This window comes from Plecotus auritus, assembly GCF_963455305.1.
Source record: "Plecotus auritus genome assembly, chromosome: 12".
Lineage (NCBI taxonomy): Eukaryota > Metazoa > Chordata > Mammalia > Chiroptera > Vespertilionidae > Plecotus > Plecotus auritus.
This window is the reverse complement of record NC_137778.1, coordinates 3329649-3351981: the sequence shown is the minus strand read 5'-3', so window position 1 is coordinate 3351981 and position 22333 is coordinate 3329649. Positions and strand designations below refer to the sequence as shown.

Sequence of the window (22333 nt, the reverse complement as noted above, 5' to 3'; positions counted from 1 at the left end):
ATGGCGGGGACGACGCGGCCCGTGCTGTGGGTGCTCTGTGCGGGTGAGTAGGCCCTTCCCCGCCCAGTGCCCAGGGTGGGCGAGTCTCCCCGGGAGGCCCCCAGGGCCACAGCTGTGTCCTGCTGGGCAGAATGACACGTTCTGTTGTTCAGGTGGCGGGTTCCGGTCCAGAACCCATAATCAGAATGGTTTTTCATTTGCATATTAGTAAATAGGATCCCAGCCCTTTTCTGAAACGAAGAATTCGCAAATTCGTATTTTCTGATCCCAAATCAGAATAGAGGGTCACAGGATCTGACCCTTGGGACAAAGTGTTTGAAATTGAGTTTTTCCTGGAAAATCCAGGATCTATGGATTTAGACATGTTCACTACTTGAGATGTTAACCTTTGCCTTAAAACAAAGAAAAAGTCAATGTGAAGAGCGTTAACATCTGCACCACATATAGGGAAACTGAGGCAGAAAGACAGTTCAACTGACCCAATATCATTCCCAGAGCAGAAGACTCAGCCTTCCAACAAGAACAAACAAAAGCTAGACAGGCCTTCCCAAGGCCCCAGCTCCTCGGCCTCTGATTCTCTGCTCACTGAGAACTCAGAAGACGGGGCCCCACAAAATCGAAGTCAGACAGCTGTGGACACGCAGCTGAGACCAAGCCACATCACTGTGTGAGCCCCGTGGAGTCCCTAGAGTTAGGATGGATGGAAGGCTTGGCATTAGGGTCCTGGGCATGGTGGGATGGGAATGGGAAGGGAAGGGAGAGATGGGGGCTGGGAATTTTAGTAGATTTCACTCGGTGTATTTGGCAACACTGAGGAATCCCATCAGCCTGCAATGTAGAAGCTATTGCAGGCTCCAGGGAGCTGGGAAGAAAGGAGGGAGGCGAAGGGTCATAGCAGGAACCACAGAGTCCCAAGCCCTCGGGCCTAGAGCCAAGGAGGCTCGATGAGGCAGAGCTCATCTTTCAGCTGAGTGCCTGGCTGGTTTGGCTCAGACGGAAGGGTCCCGAGTTTGATTCTAGTTAAGGGCACATACCTCAACTGCAGGCTTGATATTCAGGGAAAGTGCAGGAGGCAATCAATTGATGTGTCTCTCTCACATCGATGTTTCTCTCTCTGTTTCTCCCCCTTCCTTCCACTCTCTCTAAAAGCCAACAACAAAAAATAATCAGAACCCGCCAGCCATGCCCAGACCATCCTCCCACCTTCCCCATCTCTCCACTCCTGGCCGCGGGGCCCTTGGGTGGAGGGCGGCCTGGTTCTGGGGAAGGGCTGGGGCGAGCTTGGAAATAGATCTGGAAAAGACAGATTCGCTCAAGCCCGGGTCGCCAGGTGGTCCATCTGACTGGGGCCCGAGGGGCCTGGTCACCAGGTTACAGGGCCTGGGTCCCCTCCTTCATGCAGACAGCTCTTTACTGGACACATAGTTTGTGCGGGCACCGAAGGGGTGAGGCTCAGCTGGCAGACCCAGGTGGGAATGGGAGGGGGCTGAAAAGAAGCGACCCTCCTGCCCGGCTGGGCTGTGATGCCCGCCTTCCCCTCCCCCATCCACTGCAACCCACGCCTGAACAAAAAGAAAGTTGATTTGCTTAGGAAATAAACTCGAAACAAAACTCTCACCCAGCGCAGAATGAAAAGCGCCCTGGCTCTGAGCTGCCTGGAGGGCCCGTTTGTCTCCCCCTGTGAGGAGGAGCCCGGTCTAGGGCTTGTGTTCCGACAAAGTGTATTTCTGCCCCTCTCCTCCTGCCCAGGCCGGAACCCGTGCCCACCACCTTGTCTTCCTTACCAGCGGATGGGCTGGACCCCTGGGCAGAGGACTCAGGCTGGATGGCCAGCTCGGGTCCTAGGACAGTTTGCTGAGTGAAAACATTTGGGGGAGAAATAGCCATTGCCATGTGCATATGAACAGCGAAGGCCTTCAAAGGTCAGACCTAAAAGCAACCAGGTGGCTCTCCACCGCCCTCATGAGGGACCCCCAGGAAGGAGCAAAGAGACTGGGGAGGGCTCCTGGAGGAGGCGGAGTTGAGTGGGGTGAAGGCCTTCGCCCTTCTTCCTTTCTGCATCTGAACTTGCCCAGTCGTATCTTAGATCTTGCTGATGTCCCGGGCAGAGCGACTCCAAGCTGATAACAGGCCTAGCCCCTCAGACTGCGGGAGGGGGGAGATACCACACAAGAGAGCGTGGGGGGATGGAGCAGAAGGCAGTGCATTTGGAGAGTTTAACAGTGACTAGCCGTGGGCCTGACAGTTCTAACATCAGTGACAAACACTTCTTCCTCCTCCCAGGCCTCCCTGGCCTCCCACGGGGGCCCAGCCACCCTCTTCCTTCACTCCCTTTAGTGTGGGCTAAGTTCACCCCATCCACCTCCGCTTCCCAACCCGTGAAATGGGCAGGATAACCTCGAAGGTGCAGAATGCACACTGTTCCTCCCGGAGGTGCTGACGGATATGCAAAGAGTTTGTAGGTGTAAAGATCGAGGAAGAGTGCCTGGCACCCAGGAGCCTTCAATCAATGCCTCTTACTATCCGTGCAGGCAGGTGTACCTTACAGAAAATAACTAGACTTTGGTTCCTCATCGCCAGAGGGCGCTGATCTGGCAGGCCTGTGCCCAGAGTCAGGATGCCTGGGGAGGAGCCCGGAGTTGTCGCCCCCCAGAGGCTGCTAGAGGAAACGCTCCAACCTGAGCCCAGAACTCCAGGATTTTTCGGTCATCAGACCCCATAAGGACTGGGCGTGGTGACAGTCCCAGCGTCAGGAAAAGAGATTCAGAGAGAGGAACTCACCGGGAAAAACGTCCCTGAACAGTGGTGCCCAAGGCCCTGAAGTCTTTGAAGACATGATAACACACACACACACACGCACGCACACACACACGCACACACACACACGCACACACACACGCACACGCACACATGCACACACAACCCACCGCCCTAGAACTAGAGGAACCCTCCTTGAAGCGGAAATGAGAAAAACTTGGGAAAATACTGCTTTACACAGAGAAGTAAAGGAATCCATCACCCTCAAATACTCCAGATGAGAAAATGTGTTTCCCCCCACCCCCCGCCCCTGCCCCATCTAAACAAATGCACTAAACCAGTGGGTGCTGATCCACAGTGGGTTCTGGCAGGAACCAGCTTTCTAAGTTCCTAACCCTAACCCTAACCCTCCCCCACCCCGCAGCGGGGGAACTGCCCCTAAATGCCTTCCACTTGGCCACTCTGAGAGCCAGGTTCCTGTTGGTCACAGGCTCAGGAGGGTCGCATATCTGAGCCCTGTGCCTTAGCTCCGTGCAGGGACCTGGCCCGGGTGGCGAGGTCTCCAGGCTCAGCCTCAGCCATGCCCCTCTGATGTCAGAGAATCACCTATGGGAGTGACCCTTGCCCAGAGCCCGGCTGGTGTCAGTGACCAGTGCACCTCCCTCTGCTCGGAGGTGGTGAGCCCCAAAGCCACTCCAGTCCCCAGGGCCGGGCCCCAACCTGGCGCCAGGGCGACCCCTGCCGGGGCTGGAGCGCAAGTCAGCCAGTGCTCGCGGGGAGGGTGAGGAGCCGGAAATACTCTGTCCGCAGCAGTGTGACCAGGACGGCAAGGCCCCGTCCTGGTGCAGCCGGAGGAAGGATGCCACACACGGTCAGCCTGTGGGAGGGAGGTGTGCGGAGGGCACAGCGGTGGTGAGGGCAGTGGCCAGCAACCCCGGCTGCCCAGAGAGGCACCCGGGAGCGAGTGTCCAGGCTGCCCCAGACTTCCCGAATCGGAACCCTGAGGGGCGGAGCCTAGGCACCCTTTGATTTTGGAAAAGTTACCCAGGCGACTGGAACTGGAGGAGCAGTAGGTTAGCACCTGTTCCCGGGCCTGACCCTCTGCAGCGCCGGCAGCTCAGTCTCACCGTCCGCCTGTGTGAGGAGTCAGAGTGCCGTGGGGACCGCACCTGGGGCACCGGACAGAAAACAAGTGGGGGCAGGGCGGGGCCCCCAGCTGGCCACACTGCGGCGGTGTGACTGCAGCGGCCAGGGGAGCAGGTGGCAGGATCTGTCTCACAAGGCCCGGGTGGAACAGGGTGCTGTTCGGACTCAGTGGTGATGAGCCCCCAAGGGAGGTAGAGTGAGGCTGCCCCTGGCCTTGGCGGCACTCGGGTTTTATCTCCCCTCTGCCTGCCCTGGGCACCAACTGTCACCCCAGAACCCGCCTCCTCCCTGCCCTCGGCCACCCAGTGCCCTGAGCTGCGTTGTCTCTGCCTGTGAGTCAGGCGGCCGTAAACACCCGCAGGACCTGGCAACAGGCAGACACTCCGCCGGGACTGCTACGAAGTTCACTGAGGACAAGCGGGCGGGGCAGGGCTGCCAGCTCCCCGCCCTCCCCGCCCGCGGGCTTTCCATCTGCTTCTCCTCTGTCGCCAGTTTCTCCCTCTGGGAGCTCCTGCCCTGGAACCCCAGCCGCTCAGGTCTCTTCACCTTCTGCCCCAGCGGGGACCAGAGGGACCCCAGCGAGAGGCACGGGGGCGGGGGAGACCTGGCTCCAGCTGGCTGCGCCCTGTAGACAGGCCAGGTCCTCCCGGTGCCACGCTGCCTGCCTGACTTACAAACCGGAGCCGGCGATATGGTTCCAGGAGCGCGCGTGCCTGTTGTGGGATGTTTGGAAACTAAAAATGCACAAAACCTCAAATTGGCCCGTGACCCCTGAAGCCAGTCAGCTGTTACCATCCTGCAGCGGGTCTGTGTTCTCCCAGAACCTGCTCTCTCGGCGGCGGTGGGAAGCGGTGCGGTTGTACAGTCAGGCACTCGGCCTGATTCAGTCCCTCGTGTGCACATGGCCCACCTTGGAAACTGAATCCCTTGGGGCTGTTTCAAGGCCCAGCCCCACAGGCAGCCTTTCCTGTCCAGTCCTGGTCCCACAGCCCTGCCCTCTGCCCACTCTTCACTCCTTAACACAGGGGTGGGGAACATCCGATCCACGGGCTGTATAGGGCCCGAGAAATCATTTGGTCTTGCCCTGCCAAGGCCTTAGTGGTGAATTAATTAAACGTTTGACCAAATAGAGCAGGCTGGTTGTTAAGTTGGTAATTTTGTCTGGCCCGTGAATGGTGTTATAAATATCCAATGGCCCCTGACAGAACAAAGGGTCCCCACCCCTGCCTCACACGGCACTGAATGCTTCATTAGGCTCCCGTAGGATGCTGGCTGGCAGTGGCCTCTGATCGGTCTGGGCAGGGACTGTGCCACGAACCATTCAATCGGCGAGGTCGTCTTAGCCCTCAGCTCCGTGTAGACGCGTTGGGGTGGGAAGGAGCCCTGTCTGGTGAGGGGAGGAGGCCTGCACCCACCCACCCTCATCAACGCGGGAAGAGTGTGTGCGGGGTAGACAGCTGCCTGAGGTGGCCCTGAAAGCCAGCAAAGAAAACGAAAACACTAACTCGAAAGCCTCCTGCACCCCTACGCTCACCGCAGCATATTCCCAGCGGCCATGATGCAGGAGCCGCCCAGGAGCCCACAGGGAGACAAATGGCTGGCGGGGACGTGGTGCATACACGCAGCCACGGGAAAGAAGGAAACTGCCATTGGTGGCAGCATGGATGACCTCGAGGGCATTATACTAAGTGAAATAAGTCAGACAGAGGAAGACAAATATGCATGATTTCACTTACATGTGAAATCTAATAAACACAAACAAAAAACCCAAACAATCAAAACAAAACAACAACGCTCGTAGAACCAGAGATTAAACTGACGGCTGCTAGCCGGGAGGGCGCGGGGAGCTGGAGAAAAAGGTGAGGGGATTGTGGTATGACTCTGGCATAGCTTTGCAGGTGACGGAGGGTGTAGATGTGGTGTGGTGAGCACATGGTAAGGTGAGCACATTTCGAATCACTATACTGTGCACTTGGAACTAATGTGGTACCGTATGCCAACTATACTTAAGGAAATAAATTACATAAAGCCGGCGGTAAGGGCTGGGGTGTTCCCAGTGGGTCCCAGAGGAGGCGGCCGTGAGCATGCCTGCAGCAATGCCCAGCGCCTTGCACTGAACTGGGGCCACTGGGACAATCAGTGATTGATCGGCATTTGCAGATTCCTAAGATCCATGTTGAACCAAAGTTCAACAAACATTCATCGATTTCTAACCCCCCACCTCCCCCAAGAGGCCATTCGTATGGGGGCAGGAAAAACCCACCTGCGAGCATGAGGGGCCCCTCCCACAGACCAGCACTTCCTCACCCAGAGCATGGCCCAGTCCTGGGCAGGCAGTCGCCTCTGGCCTCCAGCACCAGCTCCTCCTCCCGAAGAGGCCTCCGAGCAGATGGGTTTCCTAAGTGGAGGCAGTACTGCCAGTGCCCCCAGGGTCCCCACGATCACTGTGTGGCCTCCAGCAGCCAGTCCATCAAGCACTTCATTACTCTCCTTGGGTGTGTTGCTTCCGGCAAGAGACAGTTCATCTCCTTAACAAACGCCGATTATTTACAAGCATCACCAGACTTGGCTTCCGGCTGGTCTCCGGCCCCTTAGGGAGGCTAAAGGACACCAGACCAGCTTCCCTCTGGGGCACTTTGCAGACTTGGCTTCCCCAGGGAGGGGCTCCTCTACTTGACTTTTTTTTTTTTTTTTTTTTTTTTGCATTTTCTAGTGATCTGTGGGAGGGTCTTCAACCAAGTGTCTGGGCTGTGAATCCTACCCATGTGGGAAGCTTGATTGCTCTGCACCTCATTCATTTGCAAGTCCACTGTGGGGCCACTTGGTTGCGGGACCCACCCACAGAGGTCCTCCAGGTTTACAAATAGCATCTACTAGAGCAGGTCCGATGTGGGGCCACTTGGTTGCGCCCCGGGGATATGACAAGGAAGCAAACAGCCTCGCAGAGGAGAAGGCACATAACATCGCTGGTACCTGCTTATGCGCTGGGGACAGGGTGTGCACACTGCATTGCCATTCAGCCCTCACAACAACCTGGAGGTGGATAGCACGGTCCTCATGGTAAATGTGCTTATTTATTGATTTTGAGAGAGAGAAACACTGAGTTTTTTCTTCCGCACATCAATGCATTCATTGGCTGCTTCTCATGTGTGTCCTGACTGGGGACTGAACCCCCAGCCTTGGCGTATGGGATGACCCTAACCCACTGAGCTACCTGGCCAGGGCTCCTCATTTCATCGCTGAGGAAACTGAGGCACAGAGAGGTTCGTTAAGTTGCCCTGGTTGCACAGCTGGTGAGTCAGGGTGAGGTGCCACCCCGGGCAGCTGGGCTCCAGCGTCTGTGTTCTGGGCCGCCCTCCCGTGGGCCTGATGACCCTTCATGACAGCGGTTCTCGGAGCAGGTGCTCAGGGTGGCGGTGGCACAGCCCTGCCTGGGAGAGTGTGGGCGTTTCCGCCTCCGCCAAGGGCCTCGGCGGGGAGAGTGCGCCGCCCTCCTGGCAGGTGCAGCACCTGCTCTCCCATCGTGTACCCCCCCCCCCCCCACGGGGAAGGTTAGCTGTCACTGAACTATTAGTGCTTAGCCCCGGGGTGAGTCAGCCCAGAGGTGGATGGTGGATGCCAGCATGAGGGGCCCCTCCCACAGACCAGCACTTCCTCAACCAGAGCATGCGCCCAGCTCACACTTGAGGAGCAAGGAGAGTGAGGAGGAGGGAGGAATATTCTGGAGGGTGAAGGACACAGCTCTAGGGAGGCAACTACTGGGCGGGGGGGGGGGGGGTGGGGGGTGGAGGGGGAGGCAATCCGGAGCAACTAGGAGGAAGGTGCCCAACAGACCTGTGCAAGGAAGTGGAAAGAAGGTGATTGGAAGGCTCTAGAAATTTCTAGAATCCCTCCAGTTTTTAGTTTTCTAATCACAGGCTAGATGTCCCACATGGGGCTCCTCCACTGAGTAGGGATACGAAGATCCCACGGAGGAGGAAACCGGGGCCCCAGAGCTATAACACTGAGCCCAGCGGTGAGAGGACCTGGCTTGTTCTAGGAGGTGGGAGGGGACTGGGGGACAGCCATCGGAGCCCCAGCCCATGATGCCCGCGGTGTGAGAGCCAGGGGTCCGGCTGTGTGGGGCGCTGTGGGCGTAACGTCCTTAAACCTGGGGATCATTCCCAGTGGGGGTTATGGAACATGGAAGGGTGCCTGGGGCCATGACCCACCCACAGAGGTCCTCCAGGTTTACACATAGCATCTAACTCCGCTCTAACTCCGCTCAGGGTGCTCCCCTTTGCTTTATGAGCTCTTTCCCGTCCATTCATTTCCATCTCTTCCCTCACAGTCTACCAACGTGAAATGATTTTAACTCCCTGTCGCAATGATCCCTAAACCCTTAGCAATCACTAGTCCTTCCCAAGCATTTGCCCAGGGCACTGGGGTGGTTCTCCCGTGTGACTCACTCCTTTATAACAAGGGGTCTGCACGAGCAGACTCCGGGACAGGACAGTGGAAGCGCGTCAGCAGGCCAGAAGCACACGCAGGATAACGAACAGTGATGGGCGCAGACTGCGGGTTAGCCCCCTTTCCAAGCAAAGTGCACATTCCAGTCAGGCATTCGCCGCACGGCCCATTTCCCAGCGAGAACGCAGGCCCGAGAGCTGGACTCGCGACATGCGACTTCCTCCCACGGCCCTGGAGAAGTAGTGTGTTAAATGTGGAGTCGCAGATGCGGGAATAAACGCTTCTGGCCTGGGAGGGAGAGGATGGGTAGGAGGGGAGGGCCCGAGGCTGGCAGGCAGGCTGGCCTGGTGCTGCAGGGAGGGGCCCGCTGCAGTGTGCGGGCTGCGGCCGCGGGGGAAGGATGCCCTGGGCATGCCCGTGCCCCTCACCCTGCCCCACGCTCACTGTCCTCCAGTCTGGGTGACCGTCACGGCCATCTCAGTGGAAACCCCGCGGGAAGTCCTGCGGGCTGCCCGAGGAAGGAGCGTCACCCTCCCGTGCACGTACCACACCTCTGTCCTCGAGCGGAAAGGATTCATCCAGTGGGACAAGCTGCTGTGGAGCCACTCGGTAAGGGTCCTCCGAGGGTGGGCGTCACGGGGTGGGGCAGGTGGGCGTCACGGGGTGGGGCAGCAGTGGCTTCCCGTTGAGGCAGAACCGATCTCAGTCAGTTCCAGGTTCCATTTGATAAGCGATGACTAAATAGGTGAATAAATAAACTCCAAAGGCAAGAACCAAGTAAACGAAGTGGCCGGGAGCCAAGGGCGCTGCCCGCACGGTGCCTGGCCTGTCGCAGGCGCTCAGTAAACACTGGCTGATGGGGCGCGGAACAGACAGTGGCTGACCTGCGGGGTGAGAGAGCGGCCGGGGTCAGAAGAGCGAGCGAGCCGGGATCCGAGGAAACCCCATTTATCCGCACGTGCTCCCACGGTGGGAGCCGCCGCTGCCCAGCCCTTCAGTGTTGTCACTAAGCCTAGGACGACGCTGCGAGCTGGTGCCACACAGGAGAGCTGCTTGCTCCAAGGCTTGGCGTCGGGGCTCTGGGCGGCGGGGCCTCGGGGTCGGCAGCACCGCTGGAGGAAGGGCCGGGCCGAAGCCTTAGGTGAAGGCCAGACGGCATCTCTCCTTCCTCCAGGAAAAGGTGCTCGTCTGGACTTTCTCCACCAAAGACTACGTCTACGGTGACCTTTATGAGAACCGTGTCAACCTGTCGGGCAACGCTGAGCAGTCCGACGCCTCCATCACCATCAGCCAGCTGACCATGGACGACAACGGCACCTACGAGTGCTCGATCTCGCTGCTCAAAGACCTGGGTGGCACCTCCAAGGCCCGAGTCCGCCTCCTGGTCCTGGGTGAGTGCCCACTTCCTGTGGTAGGCAGCAGGTGCAGCAGGGGTGCCTGGAGGGGGTGCCTGGAGGGGGTGCCAGAAGGACAGGTGCCTGGAGGGGGTTCCTGGAGGGGGTGCCTGGAGGGGGTGCCTGGAGGGGGTGCCTGGAGGGGGTTCCTGGAGGGGGTGCCTGGAGGGGGTGCCTGGAGGGGGTGCCTGGAGGGGGTGCCAGAAGGACAGGTGCCTGGAGGGGGTGCCTGGAGGGGGTGCCTGGAGGACAGGTGCCTGGGTAGCAGCTGTGCATGACCCAGAGCTGGGACTCCTCCGTCATCCACGGGCCTCAGGCAGGCACCGAGCCTCCCTCGGAGCTGCAGAGCATTCTAGTTTCCAGGAATGGGGCCGCTCCCCAGGGCAGAGGACACAGCCCCCTGGGAGTGTTCCCTGGGGCTCAGCCTGGGATCCTGTCCGTGCTCTGAACACGGCTCTTTCTGGACACCTCTCCTCTTTAAAAATCCTCACCCAAGGATATGTTCATTGGTTTCCAAAGAGAAAGGGGAGCGGGGAGAGAGACAGACAGACATTGATAAGAAAGAGAAACATCGATTGGTTGCCCCTCTCATGCGCCCGACCAGGGATGGAACCCGAACCTGGGCATGTGCCCTGACCGGGAACCAACCTGCCACCTGTGGTGCATGGATGACGCCCCAACCACCTGAGCCACCCGCCAGGGCAGCCCTCTCCTCTTTTTCCCGCCAAGCGGACTGAGGAGGAGAAAGGGAAGGCCGGGGTCCTGCCTCCCTTCGGTGCCGAGGGCGGTGCCTCACAGGCCCTGTGTCCGTCCCTGTCACACCTTCAGCTCCTCAGCGGAGCCCTCCCACCGCCTCCCACCCCACAGCCCAACACACGGCCGGCCAGGTCGACTGCCTCTGAAATACATCCCGAGACACCATTCTCCTCCTACAATAACGTGAGTGGAGTTTGTGGTTGAGAAGGAATCTGAGCCATCGTCTGCGTTAGTATCTTCATTCTGTAGACAAGGCCCAGAGAAGGCAGCGCCGACTCCAAGTCAAAGCTACGGGGAACCCTGGGAGGAGCCCTGTGCTATGCCCAGCCCAGGGACGGCCCACCCGGCAGGAAGCACCCGTCTGGACCCCCACGGTGCCCCACTTCCCCTTCAGTTTCCTCCCTTACACCACTGAGGCGGTTTGCTTGTTCGCTGCATGAGGTGGCTGCCTGGCTTTTTGAAGCATTGTAGTGAGTCCAACAGCACAGCCCTGAATGGAGGGCCGTCTCCCTCCCACACGCCCCAACAGCAGCAAATGGGGTTCTGACAGACCCTCCACACTTCTCCACATGTCCTCTCAACACACACACACACACACACACACACACACACACAAGAGCTCCTTCGAGAGAGATTACATACACACACACACACACACACACACACACACACACTCACAAACACACAAGAGAGCTCCTTCGAGAGAGATTACCAAGCCCAAGAAAATGAGTGTTTTTACCCAGTTTCTCTTCTGCTCCCCCCGCCCCCATCCTCCGTTGCCCAGGTTCCCCAGCTGAGTCCCTCTCTTCCCACCTGGTCTTTGCCTAATTCTGTCTCCTCTGGCCCTTTAAACACCTCGGGCCTTCCTGCTGGTGCTGGCTGGGGGAGGCAGCGCCCCCCACCCCCACCAGGGCCACTGCATTTTACTTAACTTGAAGGGCGAGGGGACACCCTTAATCTGAGGTTATGGAACTCAGTGAAACCCATGTTTTGCTTAAAAAAAAAAAAAAGAGTGAGAGAGATCATATTGTACTATATGTCAAGAAATTCAGCAGTTTCTCTTAAAAAATAAAGTTTTCTTTCCAAATGGCTCTCCCACGGGGTAGTTTTGACCCACAAGGGCATTAATTATGTGGCGCCACCCACCCAGGCTGGACAAGACATGAGGCCCTGGTCACCCAAGGAGGCCACCTTGCCTGGGACACCTGCCCCGTGCCCATGGGATCGCTGCCTCCCAGCCTATGGCTCCCCCTGGTGTCCTCAGGGGGAGACGCAGGCCCTGCAGCGGCCTCCAGCCCACGGTGTCCCCTGTTCCACTTCCCCATCACTCTGCCCGCAATAAGCATTCAGGTGGCATCTATGTCCTGTCTGAGAGCGGACACCAGCCAACTGAGATCTGAGATCTCCGGGGGTCCCCACAGTGGGTGTCAGGGCTGCTGGGATAGATGGGGACAGGGGGGACTGGCCATCGGGACGCTTCGCACCGGGCGTGCTGCTCTGCGATGGGGACGGGCGCTGGGGAGGTGCTGTGCTGGACTGACCTCGAGCGCTTGCATCTCAGCTCTGGGCTGTGAATTTCTCTGCCTGTGAACAAACACGACGGCACACGTGTGTGCTTGGGTGCGAGGGAGGTGGCTGTCCCCAAGCCCCACCTACTCATGCCTTCCCTTGGCCCCTCCCTACACAGTGCCACCCTCCAAACCCGACTGCAGCATCCTGGGCGAGGCCGTGATTGGAAACGACATCCAGCTGACCTGCCAGTCCAAGGAGGGCTCCCCGGCCCCGCAGTACCATTGGCGGAGCTTCAACCTGCTGAACCAGGAGCGGAAGGGCCTGCCAGGTAACCACACCCAGCCGCAGCTGACTGGCAGGCGGCCAGGGGACCCCTGAGGGCTGCCCGCTCCGCAGTGGACACAGCTATTCCTGGGTTGTTTCTCTGGGCACCGGTTTCTCATAACCACGCCTACCCCCGCCAGGTTGCTGGAGCAACAGCAGCGGCTTCGTGAGAAGCACGTGGTGGGAGCGCGTGATGCGCTCGGCAGGCCCAGGCACAGCAGTCACTGGCGAAAGCCCTGGTTGCAGCTCTGAGTACGATTATGTCCTCACATTCGCATTTGAGGCCCCACGTCCGACACTGTGGCTCCACTCCTGTCCCCATTCCGTCCTAGGCCGGTCCGTCTCAGATTCCCCTGAATCCTACTTCCACAAGTGCAGCCCCTTATGGCTGCACACCACCAGACCAGGGCTGTGGTGAGGGCCCGTTCCATTGCCAGGAGACCACTTTCGTCCTGGGTAGCTTGGTGTTTGACCTTTTGGTCAGGAAACAAACTGGGAGGGAAAATCCAAAAACTAGATAAATATTCTCCGTCCTTACTGTGGAGCCCATGGTGTGGGAGCACCCGCTGGGGGCCCCGGTGCCCACGCTGCCAGGCCAGCTGCACCCAGAGCTCTCGCAGATAAGACAAGGCCAGAGGTGCCCTTGGTCTCAGGGGGGTCTTCCAGCTCAGTGGGCTGGGAACAAGGGAGGGAGAAGTACCACGTGGGACAGGCATGTGCATGGGGCAGGCATGTGTGTGGGTAGGCATGTGCGTGGGATAGGCATGTGCGTGGGGTAGGCATGTGTGTGGGTAGGCATGTGCGTGGGGTAGGCATGTGCGTGGGGTAGGCATGTGTGTGGGTAGGCATGTGCGTGTGATAGGCATGTGTGTGGGTAGGCATGTGTGTGGGATAGGCATGTGTGTGGGGTAGGCATGTGCGTGGGGTAGGCATGTGTGTGGGTAGGCATGTGCGTGGGGTAGGCATGTGGGGGGTAGGCATGTGTGTGGGTAGGCATGTGTGTGGGTAGGCATGTGCGTGGGATAGGCATGTGCGTGGGGTAGGCATGTGTGTGGGGTAGGCATGTGTGTGGGATAGGCATGTGTGTGGGTAGGCATGTGTGTGGGATAGGCATGTGTGTGGGGTAGGCATGTGGGGGGTAGGCATGTGTGTGGGTAGGCATGTGTGTAGGTAGGCATGTGTGTGGGATAGGCATGTGTGTGGGTAGGCATGTGCGTGGGGTAGGCATGTGTATGGGTAGGCATGTGTATGGGGTAAGCATGTGTGTGGGGTAGGCATGTGTGTGGGTAGGCATGTGGGGGTAGGCATGTGTGTGGGTAGGCATGTGTATGGGGTAAGCATGTGTGTGGGTAGGCATGTGTGTGGGTAGGCATGTGTGTGGGTAGGCATGTGGGGGGTAGGCATGTGTGTTGGTAGGCATGTGCGTGGGGTAGGCATGTGCGGGGGGTAACATGTGTGTGGGGTAGGCATGTGCGGGGGGTAACATGTGTGTGGGTAGACATGTGTGTTGGTAGGCATGTGTGTGGGTAGGCATGTGTGTGGGTAGGCATGTGGGGGGTAGGCATGTGTGTGGGTAGGCATGTGTGTTGGTAGGCATGTGCGGGGGATAGGCATGTGCGGGGGATAACATGTGTGTGGGGTAGGCATGTGCGTGGGGTAGGCATATTCGTGGGGTAGGCATGTGTGTGGGTAGGCATGTGCATGGGGTAGGCATGTGCAGGGTGTAGGCATGTGTGTGGGTAGGCATGTGTGTGGGTAGGCATGTGCGTGGGATAGCCATGTGTGGGGGGTAGGCATGTGTGTGGGTAGGTATGTCCATGGGGTAGGCATGTGTGGGGGGTAGGCATGTGTGTGGGTTGGCATGTGCGTGGGATAGCCATGTGTGGGGGGTAGGCATGTGTGTGGGTAGGCATGTGTATGGGTAGGCATGTGTGTGGGATAGGCATGTGTGTGGGTAGGCATGTGCGTGGGGTAGGCATGTGTGTGGGGTAGGCATGTGTATGGGTAGGCATGTGTATGGGGTAAGCATGTGTGTGGGGTAGGCATGTGTGTGGGTAGGCATGTGGGGGTAGGCATGTGCGTGGGGTAGGCATGTGCAGGGGGTAGGCATGTGTGGGTAGGCATGTGTATGGGGTAAGCATGTGTGTGGGTAGGCATGTGTGTGGGTAGGCATGTGCGTGGGGTAGGCATGTGTATGGGTAGGCATGTGTATGGGGTAAGCATGTGTGTGGGGTAGGCATGTGTGTGGGTAGGCATGTGGGGGTAGGCATGTGCGTGGGGTAGGCATGTGTGTGGGTAGGCATGTGGGGGTAGGCATGTGCGTGGGGTAGGCATGTGCAGGGGGTAGGCATGTGTGTGGGTAGGCATGTGTATGGGGTAAGCATGTGTGTGGGTAGGCATGTGCGTGGGTAGGCATGTGTGTGGGTAGGCATGTGGGGGGTAGGCATGTGTGTTGGTAGGCATGTGCGTGGGGTAGGCATGTGCGGGGGGTAACATGTGTGTGGGGTAGGCATGTGCGGGGGGTAACATGTGTGTGGGTAGACATGTGTGTTGGTAGGCATGTGTGTGGGTAGGCATGTGTGTGGGTAGGCATGTGGGGGGTAGGCATGTGTGTGGGTAGGCATGTGTGTTGGTAGGCATGTGCGGGGGATAGGCATGTGCGGGGGGTAACATGTGTGTGGGGTAGGCATGTGCGTGGGGTAGGCATATTCGTGGGGTAGGCATGTGTGTGGGTAGGCATGTGCATGGGGTAGGCATGTGCAGGGTGTAGGCATGTGTGTTGGTAGGCATGTGCGTGGGATAGCCATGTGTGTGGGGTAGGCATGTGCGGGGGGTAACATGTGTGTGGGTAGACATGTGTGTTGGTAGGCATGTGTGTGGGTAGGCATGTGTGTGGGTAGGCATGTGGGGGGTAGGCATGTGTGTGGGTAGGCATGTGTGTTGGTAGGCATGTGCAGGGGGTAGGCATGTGCGGGGGGTAACATGTGTGTGGGGTAGGCATGTGCGTGGGGTAGGCATATTCGTGGGGTAGGCATGTGCGGGGGGTAGGCATGTGCATGGGGTAGGCATGTGCAGGGTGTAGGCATGTGTGTGGGTAGGCATGTGTGTGGGGTAGGCATGTGTGTGGGTAGGCATGTGCGTGGGATAGCCATGTGTGGGGGGTAGGCATGTGTGTGGGTAGGCATGTGCGTGGGGTAGGCATGTGGGGGGGGGTAGGCATGTGTGTGGGTAGGCATGTGTGTGGGTAGGCATGTGTGTGGGTAGGCATGTGCGTGGGATAGCCATGTGTGGGGGGTAGGCATGTGTGTGGGTATGTATGTGCGTGGGGTAGGCATGTGTGGGGGGTAGGCATGTGTGTGGGTTGGCATGTGCGTGGGATAGCCATGTGTGGGGGGTAGGCATGTGTGTGGGTAGGCGTGTGTGTGGGTAGGCATGTGTGTGGGTAGGCATGTGCGTGGGGTAGGCATGTGTGTGGGATAGGCATGTGTGTGGGTAGGTATGTGTGTGGGGTAGGCATGTGTGGGGGGTAGGCATGTGTGTGGGTTGGCATGTGCGTGGGATAGCCATGTGGGGGGGTAGGCATGTGTGTGGGTAGGCATGTGCGTGGGATAGCCATGTGTGGGGGGTAGGCATGTGTGTGGGTAGGCATGTGTGTGGGTAGGCATGTATGGGGGGTAGGCATGTGTGTGGGTTGGCATGTTCGTGGGATAGCCATGTGTGGGGGGTAGGCATGTGTGTGGGTTGGCATGTGCGTGGGGTAGGTGCACGGGGTAGGCACACACAGGCAGCCGTGGGCAAACTATGGCCCGCGGGCCGGATCCGGCCCGTTCGGCTGTTCTATCTGGCCCGTGGAGCCGAAAGAGCGGAGGGTTCTCTTGCTCTCCCCTCCGCTCCTTTACTTTGAATTTATATTAGTTCACACAAACACTCCATCCATGCTTTTGTTCCGGCCCTCCGGTCCAGTTTAAGAACCCATTGTGGCCCTCGAGTCAAAAAGTTTGCCCACCCCTGGCTAGGCGGTGTCTGGAGAAGTCTGATGGGAGGGCAGTAGCCGCTGGCCGGTGAGCCGCATGAATGCCGGCTGGGGCTCCCGTTTAACCGGGATGAACTTGCCACTTCACCCTTCACTCGTTTGGGGCAAACCAAGAACTTCTTAAAAGTAAAGAAAGGAAAGAACTGCGGGAACCCTCTCGGTCTAATGTGAAATGGAAGCTGCCAGTTTGGGTCCCATGTTTCTGGTTGGCAGATCTGCTCTGGGCGTGTCTGGAGTTCCTGCTGGCACTGCCGGCAGCCTCCCTGGCCGGTGGCCTCCCCTCTCTGGCCGGCAGCCTCCCTGGCCGGTGGCCTCCCCTCTCTGGCCGGCAGCCTCCCTGGCCGGTGGCCTCCCCTCTCTGGCCGGCAGCCTCCCTGGCCGGTGGCCTCCCCTCTCTGGCTGGAAACGTGACTCCAGCAGTCACCACGGTCTGCCATGGCCACTGCTCGGTCTGCCCTCCCGGCAGCAAAGTGTGCGCAGCAGGTCCGGTGCTGCAAGTCTCACACCCAGAGGCGCTGTAACGGCACAGAGGCGGTCAAAGCGGCGTCTTGAGGAGGGGCACTGGAGTGGGCGGCACAGCGTGTGGCTGGCAGCACGGCACGCTGTGTGACCTTGGCAAGTGGCTCAGCCTCTCTGTGCTGCAGTGTCTGCGTAAAACATGGGCATTCTGCTAGTGTTTACTACAGCGGATTGCTGTGAAGGTTACATAAAAGCACCGGGCGGCACGCAGTGCCTGGCAGATAGTGAGCACTCGGTGCTGCCGTGGGCCAGGCCGCAGGGCACCGGCGCGTGGAGAGTGGCGAGGAGCAGGGAGCGCGCTCGGGAGAAGGACGGGACAGCACTGAAAGAAGCCCGTGGAGGCCACCTGCTCCTTCTGAGGCGCGCCCCAAACGGACACCCCATTCACAGTTCTCCTGTCGCCAACAGAAAAGATCCCTCTGGTTGTCAGAAGCCAACACTTCATTATTCTTCAGTAACCCAAACGGGAGAAGCCGAGGACATGGGGGAGGTTCAGGGAAATTCACTTGCCTGCTTTTGAAAAGCGTCACCTGCGTCAGACTCGGGACCGGGGGTGACAGGAAAGAGTGGGCTAGTGGGAATGCCAACAGGAGCCCCCTGGTGCCAGGTGTGGTGGGTGGCATTCCTGCCTCAGAGCCGCGGAGAGCCTGTCCTGGCTGCTTCCTGCGGGGCCCCATGAAACCCGTTTCTCACGTGATCATCTCAGTCCACAGTGGACGACAGAGCAGGGCTGCCCCGACCCCGGAAGACAGAAGTCCCCACGTTAGAGACTGCTTCCTTTGGCTTGCATCGCTGGGAGCCAGCCAGCAGGGAGAGCAGGGAATCGGGGATCAGCACACGGGGACGGGGTCCTGGCTCTCCACCTGCTGTAAGTCCCGCATGGCCTTGTTCTATTGCCCCGCCCCCTGCAAGGCTGTGAGGAGAGTAAGAGGAGATCCCGTGTGGGGTAGATATCTCTGAACATCCTCTGTAAACCCGGTGCCACGCACGAAAGGAGCAGGAATTTGATATCCGGGAGGGAGGGAGGGAGGGAGGGCGGTTCTGGGGGCTGGAGCACTACAGGGAGGAGGTTCGGAGGGGTGGGCATGGACCCTGCTCCCAGCAGCCAGGGAAGATCATGAAGGCCAGAGGCAGCAGCCAAGCTGCGGACAAGGAAAGTTAACTCTTGTCAGCTGACTTCAGTGCCCTGGAGACCAGGCTGCTCAGCGGAGCAGAGGGAAGGTGGGAGCCGCTGTCCTGTGCGTTTCCCATCTTGACCACAAGGTGTCACCATTGCAGCAGAAACAGCTTCAGAACGATTAGGTCCTTTCCAAAAAAGGGGGTTTGGGAGCCCCGACTGGGATCAGAGCAGGTCTTGGGCCCCGGGTATGCACTGGGCAGCCGCCAATGCCCACTGTTTGCTTGAGGAGCCGGGGAGGATGGTGCTGACTCGAGTAGGAAGCCCAGGTCCGTGCCCTAAACAAGCCTGCCCCCCATCACCGTGCTGTGCACCTGAGCGCAGTCCCAGCTTCAGCGGCTCAGGCAGGGAACCTGATTCACCTGGAAGTATGTCCAGGTCCGAGAGCATTTCCCAAAGTGGGTTCCTTCAAGTTGCCTCTTTTAAAAATCCCATTAGTTTAGAAAATGAGACCATTACACCCTCACCACCCAATGCTCATTAGCATATCAGAAGCTCTGAGAATTCTGTCATTAAAAATGTAATTAACCCTTAATTCTGATTTCTAAACCCATTCTGATCATGGACTCCAGTATATGAGCATCGCTTGTGGGCGACATTCCGGAGAGCTGCGGGCTCCCAGGGTTTCAGGGGGAATGAGCACCAGGGAACACCGGCTGCTCTTCTAGCTGGTGGGAGCAAGGGTGGTTCTCATCTGATTCTGTTCCTCACGGAGCTCCGCGACCCTGCGGCGGCGATCTCATTCCCTTCTATAAACTCCACAGCACCCACTTGGAGCTCCGGTCCCCGCCGCCCCACTACGCCACGTCTGTCTCCCTGGGAAACTGGGGGCCTCGCCTCCTTGCTTGGGCCTAAACAGGATGTGTGTTATCGCCTCTCCATTTCTTAGTTCGTGACCTCGGCGGGCGCGTCCGTCGCCTCTGCATCGGAGGTTGTTGGAAGCAGCAGGGACCTCATGCCGAGGAAGTGCATTGAGTGGCTCGTTCGGACCGAGGATACCATCTTGCGAGAGCAGAGCGGGCGGGGGAGGCTGGCGCCAGGGGCAGGGGCAGGAGGCAACGCTGGAGGGGTGGCAGGACCAGACCCGGCCGGGGACCATGCTGAGGAATCTGGACTCGTCACTGGAGACCACGGCGCCCCTGCAATGTCTGGCGAGCGGCGGCTGGTCCTGTCTGCATGTAGGCCGTCCCCTCAGGACGGAGTGCGCCCCCTGGTGGCAGCAGGGCACGAGGCTTGTTCTGACACAGGTGAGAGGACAAAGGCCTCTTAACCCTCCTCTCAAAACTGCCGTCACAGCAGAGTGTCTCAGAGGACATACAAGTATGTGTGACACCCCCTCTCCTCCCAAGGTGCACACACCACAGGGCCGGGGACTCACAGGAAGGTCGCTCATGAGGACATTTGGGCCATCCCCTGAGTTGAGGAGGGCCGGGGTAGCACTCCCCCCTGACACGGAGCTGCGGCTCCCACAGTTAAATGGCCACGGAAGTGGTGGACAGTGAAGAGTCGAGACAGACAGCTGCCTCCCCACCTCCTCCCAGATACACATACTCACATATACTCACATATACACACACTCACACAGCACTCACACTCACATATACACATACACACTAACACACCACATATACTCACATACCACACACATATACACACATACCACACACACTCATATACATACACACCACACTCACATATACACACTCACATATACACACACTCATATACACATACACACTAACTGCATATACTCACGTACCACACACACTCATATACCATACACACCACACACACTCACATATACACACTCACATATACACATACACACTAACACACCACATATACTCATATACCACATACACTCACATATACACACTCACATATACACACACACACCACACACACTCATATACATACACACCACACATACACACACTCACATATACATACACATACACACTAACACTGCATGCACTCACATACAACACACTAACATAAACCCACTCACATATACACACGTATACACACACACTCACATATACACACACCACACACACATACACTAATATACCACACACTCACATACACCCATTCACACACCACATACATCCACATATATAGACTCACACGGCACACATGCTCACACATACATACACTCACACACATATACACATACCACACACTCACATATAAACATGTATATTCACATATACAAACTCCACATACACTCACATACATACACGTATACTCACATTCACACAATACATACATTCATATACACACTCACATTATATGCATACACACACTCACATATACAAAATCATGATTACACCACATTCGCACACCACACATACACACAAACACCACACACACTCACATATACACACACACTCTCACATATACATACACTCTCACATACACACCACACACACTCATGTATACACACTCATGAACACATCAGACACTCACCACACACCACACTCATATACACGCATATACACACACTCACATGTGCTCACACACTGATTTCTAAAGCTTCCTCCACATGAGTCCCAGCTATGGGTTTCAGTTTCTGAAGGTCACGGAGGGGGTCATAGTGACCCCTAATGAGAATTTTCATGTGCCGCGTGTGTATAGGGTGTGTCCGGAGCACCCGCCAGTCGGGCCTTCTGTTGTGGGCCTGAGGGACCAGCGCCTCGTCGGGTGCCCTCAGTGTCCGGGAGGCAGGCACCAGATGATTTCTGTTCAGAAATAAAGAAACCAGGGCGCAGTGAGCCGTTACCTGCCCAAAGTCACACAGTGAGTAAGCAGCTCGCTTCCCGCAGCGCCTGACTGCACCGGGAGCCTGGCCCCAGTCCTGCGGCTGCGGCTGCGGGGCCTTCTCCAGACCCCAGGTGAGGCCGGCCCCGCGCAGCTGCGCCCGCTTTCCCCTCCGCCTGGGCGCCCTCCTCACCCCACGGTCTTCCCTCCCAGGCACGGGGCACACCCTGACTCTGAGGAACATCTCCACAGACATGTCCGGCTACTACATCTGCACCTCCAGCAACGAGGTGGGGACCGAGTCCTGCAACATCACCCTGACCGTCAGGCCTCGTAAGAGCCGCTGCGTGTGGAGGGCGGGGCGGGGAGGAGAGGTGCCGCTGGCCGGGTGGCGGGGGGTGAGGTGCTGGGGGTGGGACCAGCCAGACGCCCTCGCAGCCCACTGCCTGGAGGCCAGTCCAGCTCCCCTGCTTCTTTGGAAGCAGCGCCCAGGACGCTGGTGCCTGGAGACCTGCCCAGCCAGTGGCCAGGCGGTGCCAGAACTGCCGCGGTCCGGGCCCCATCCTCTGGGTGGGCCACTCCCAGCTCAGGTGAAGCCGGAGGAGGATGCCTGGCTGACCCTGCGGACTCTCCGGGCCCGGGGAGCACAGGGAGGCAGGGACACAGAGCCGGGGCCGTTGTCCTTGTCCTGTCCACGTCTCCGGGCAGAAGAGCATCCCAGTCCTGGCCGGCGCTCCCACCAGGCCGGGCCTTAAGGTGCCCCCAGCTGCTCCCTCGCTGGAGGACCGGGATCCCGGGGTGGGGGCAGGGGCGGGGGCGGGGGGAGGGACTGGGGCTCTGGCTGCGGGGCCTCCGCTGTGCTCAGCCCTCCAGCTGGGCTCGGGCCGTGCAGCTGCTCTGTCCCCGGCAGCCTCCATGAACGTGGCCCTGTACGCGGGCATCGCGGGCGGCGCGGTGGCGGTCCTCATCATCATAGGCGTCCTGGTCTATTGCTGCTGCTGCCGGGAGAAGGGCGAGGACCAGGGGACCAGGCCGTGAGTGTGGGGCCGCTGGTGGCACGGGTCTGGGCAGGCTGGGGAGGTGCGTCCCAGCTCCTCACACCGGGACAGCTGTCATGTTTATCAGCACAGCAGCCCAGACTTGGCCAAGGCCCGCGGATCTCCGGGCAGGGCTTCCGGGGGGTGCCAGGGCCCAGTGTGGCCGGAACCGTTGTCCCGGCGGGTCCCTCAGCTCACGGGTGGAACGAGTCTGGGCCCCTTCCTGTCCTCTCTGAACCCGCCCTTCAGCCAGGGTGCACTGGGTGGGGCTGGCAGGCCCTGAGGGGCACTGCCGGCTCTGGGGCACACCTTCCCTCTGTCCTCACGGCCGCAGGAATCGGTCCATCTACCGGGAGCCTCCAGAGCAGCTGAGGGAACTTTCCAGAGGGCGGGAAGAGGAGGACGACTCCAGGCGCCAATCCCCTCACCATGCTGCCCACGCGTGACCGGGGCCTGCTGCAGGGCGGGC

At 58.8% G+C, this 22333-nt stretch overlaps 1 protein-coding gene across 1 annotated transcript; it reads left to right on the top strand.

Moving 5' to 3' along the window:
- Positions 1-22310, top strand: GPA33 (glycoprotein A33; the record flags this gene model as incomplete). The annotated part of the gene is made up of 7 exons (XM_080647774.1): positions 1-43; positions 8807-8961; positions 9527-9743; positions 12190-12342; positions 21041-21160; positions 21738-21861; positions 22199-22310. 7 exons carry the CDS (start codon positions 1-3, stop codon positions 22308-22310), a joined length of 924 nt encoding a protein of 307 aa, XP_080503900.1.
- Between the last annotated feature and the right edge of the window lie 23 nt (positions 22311-22333).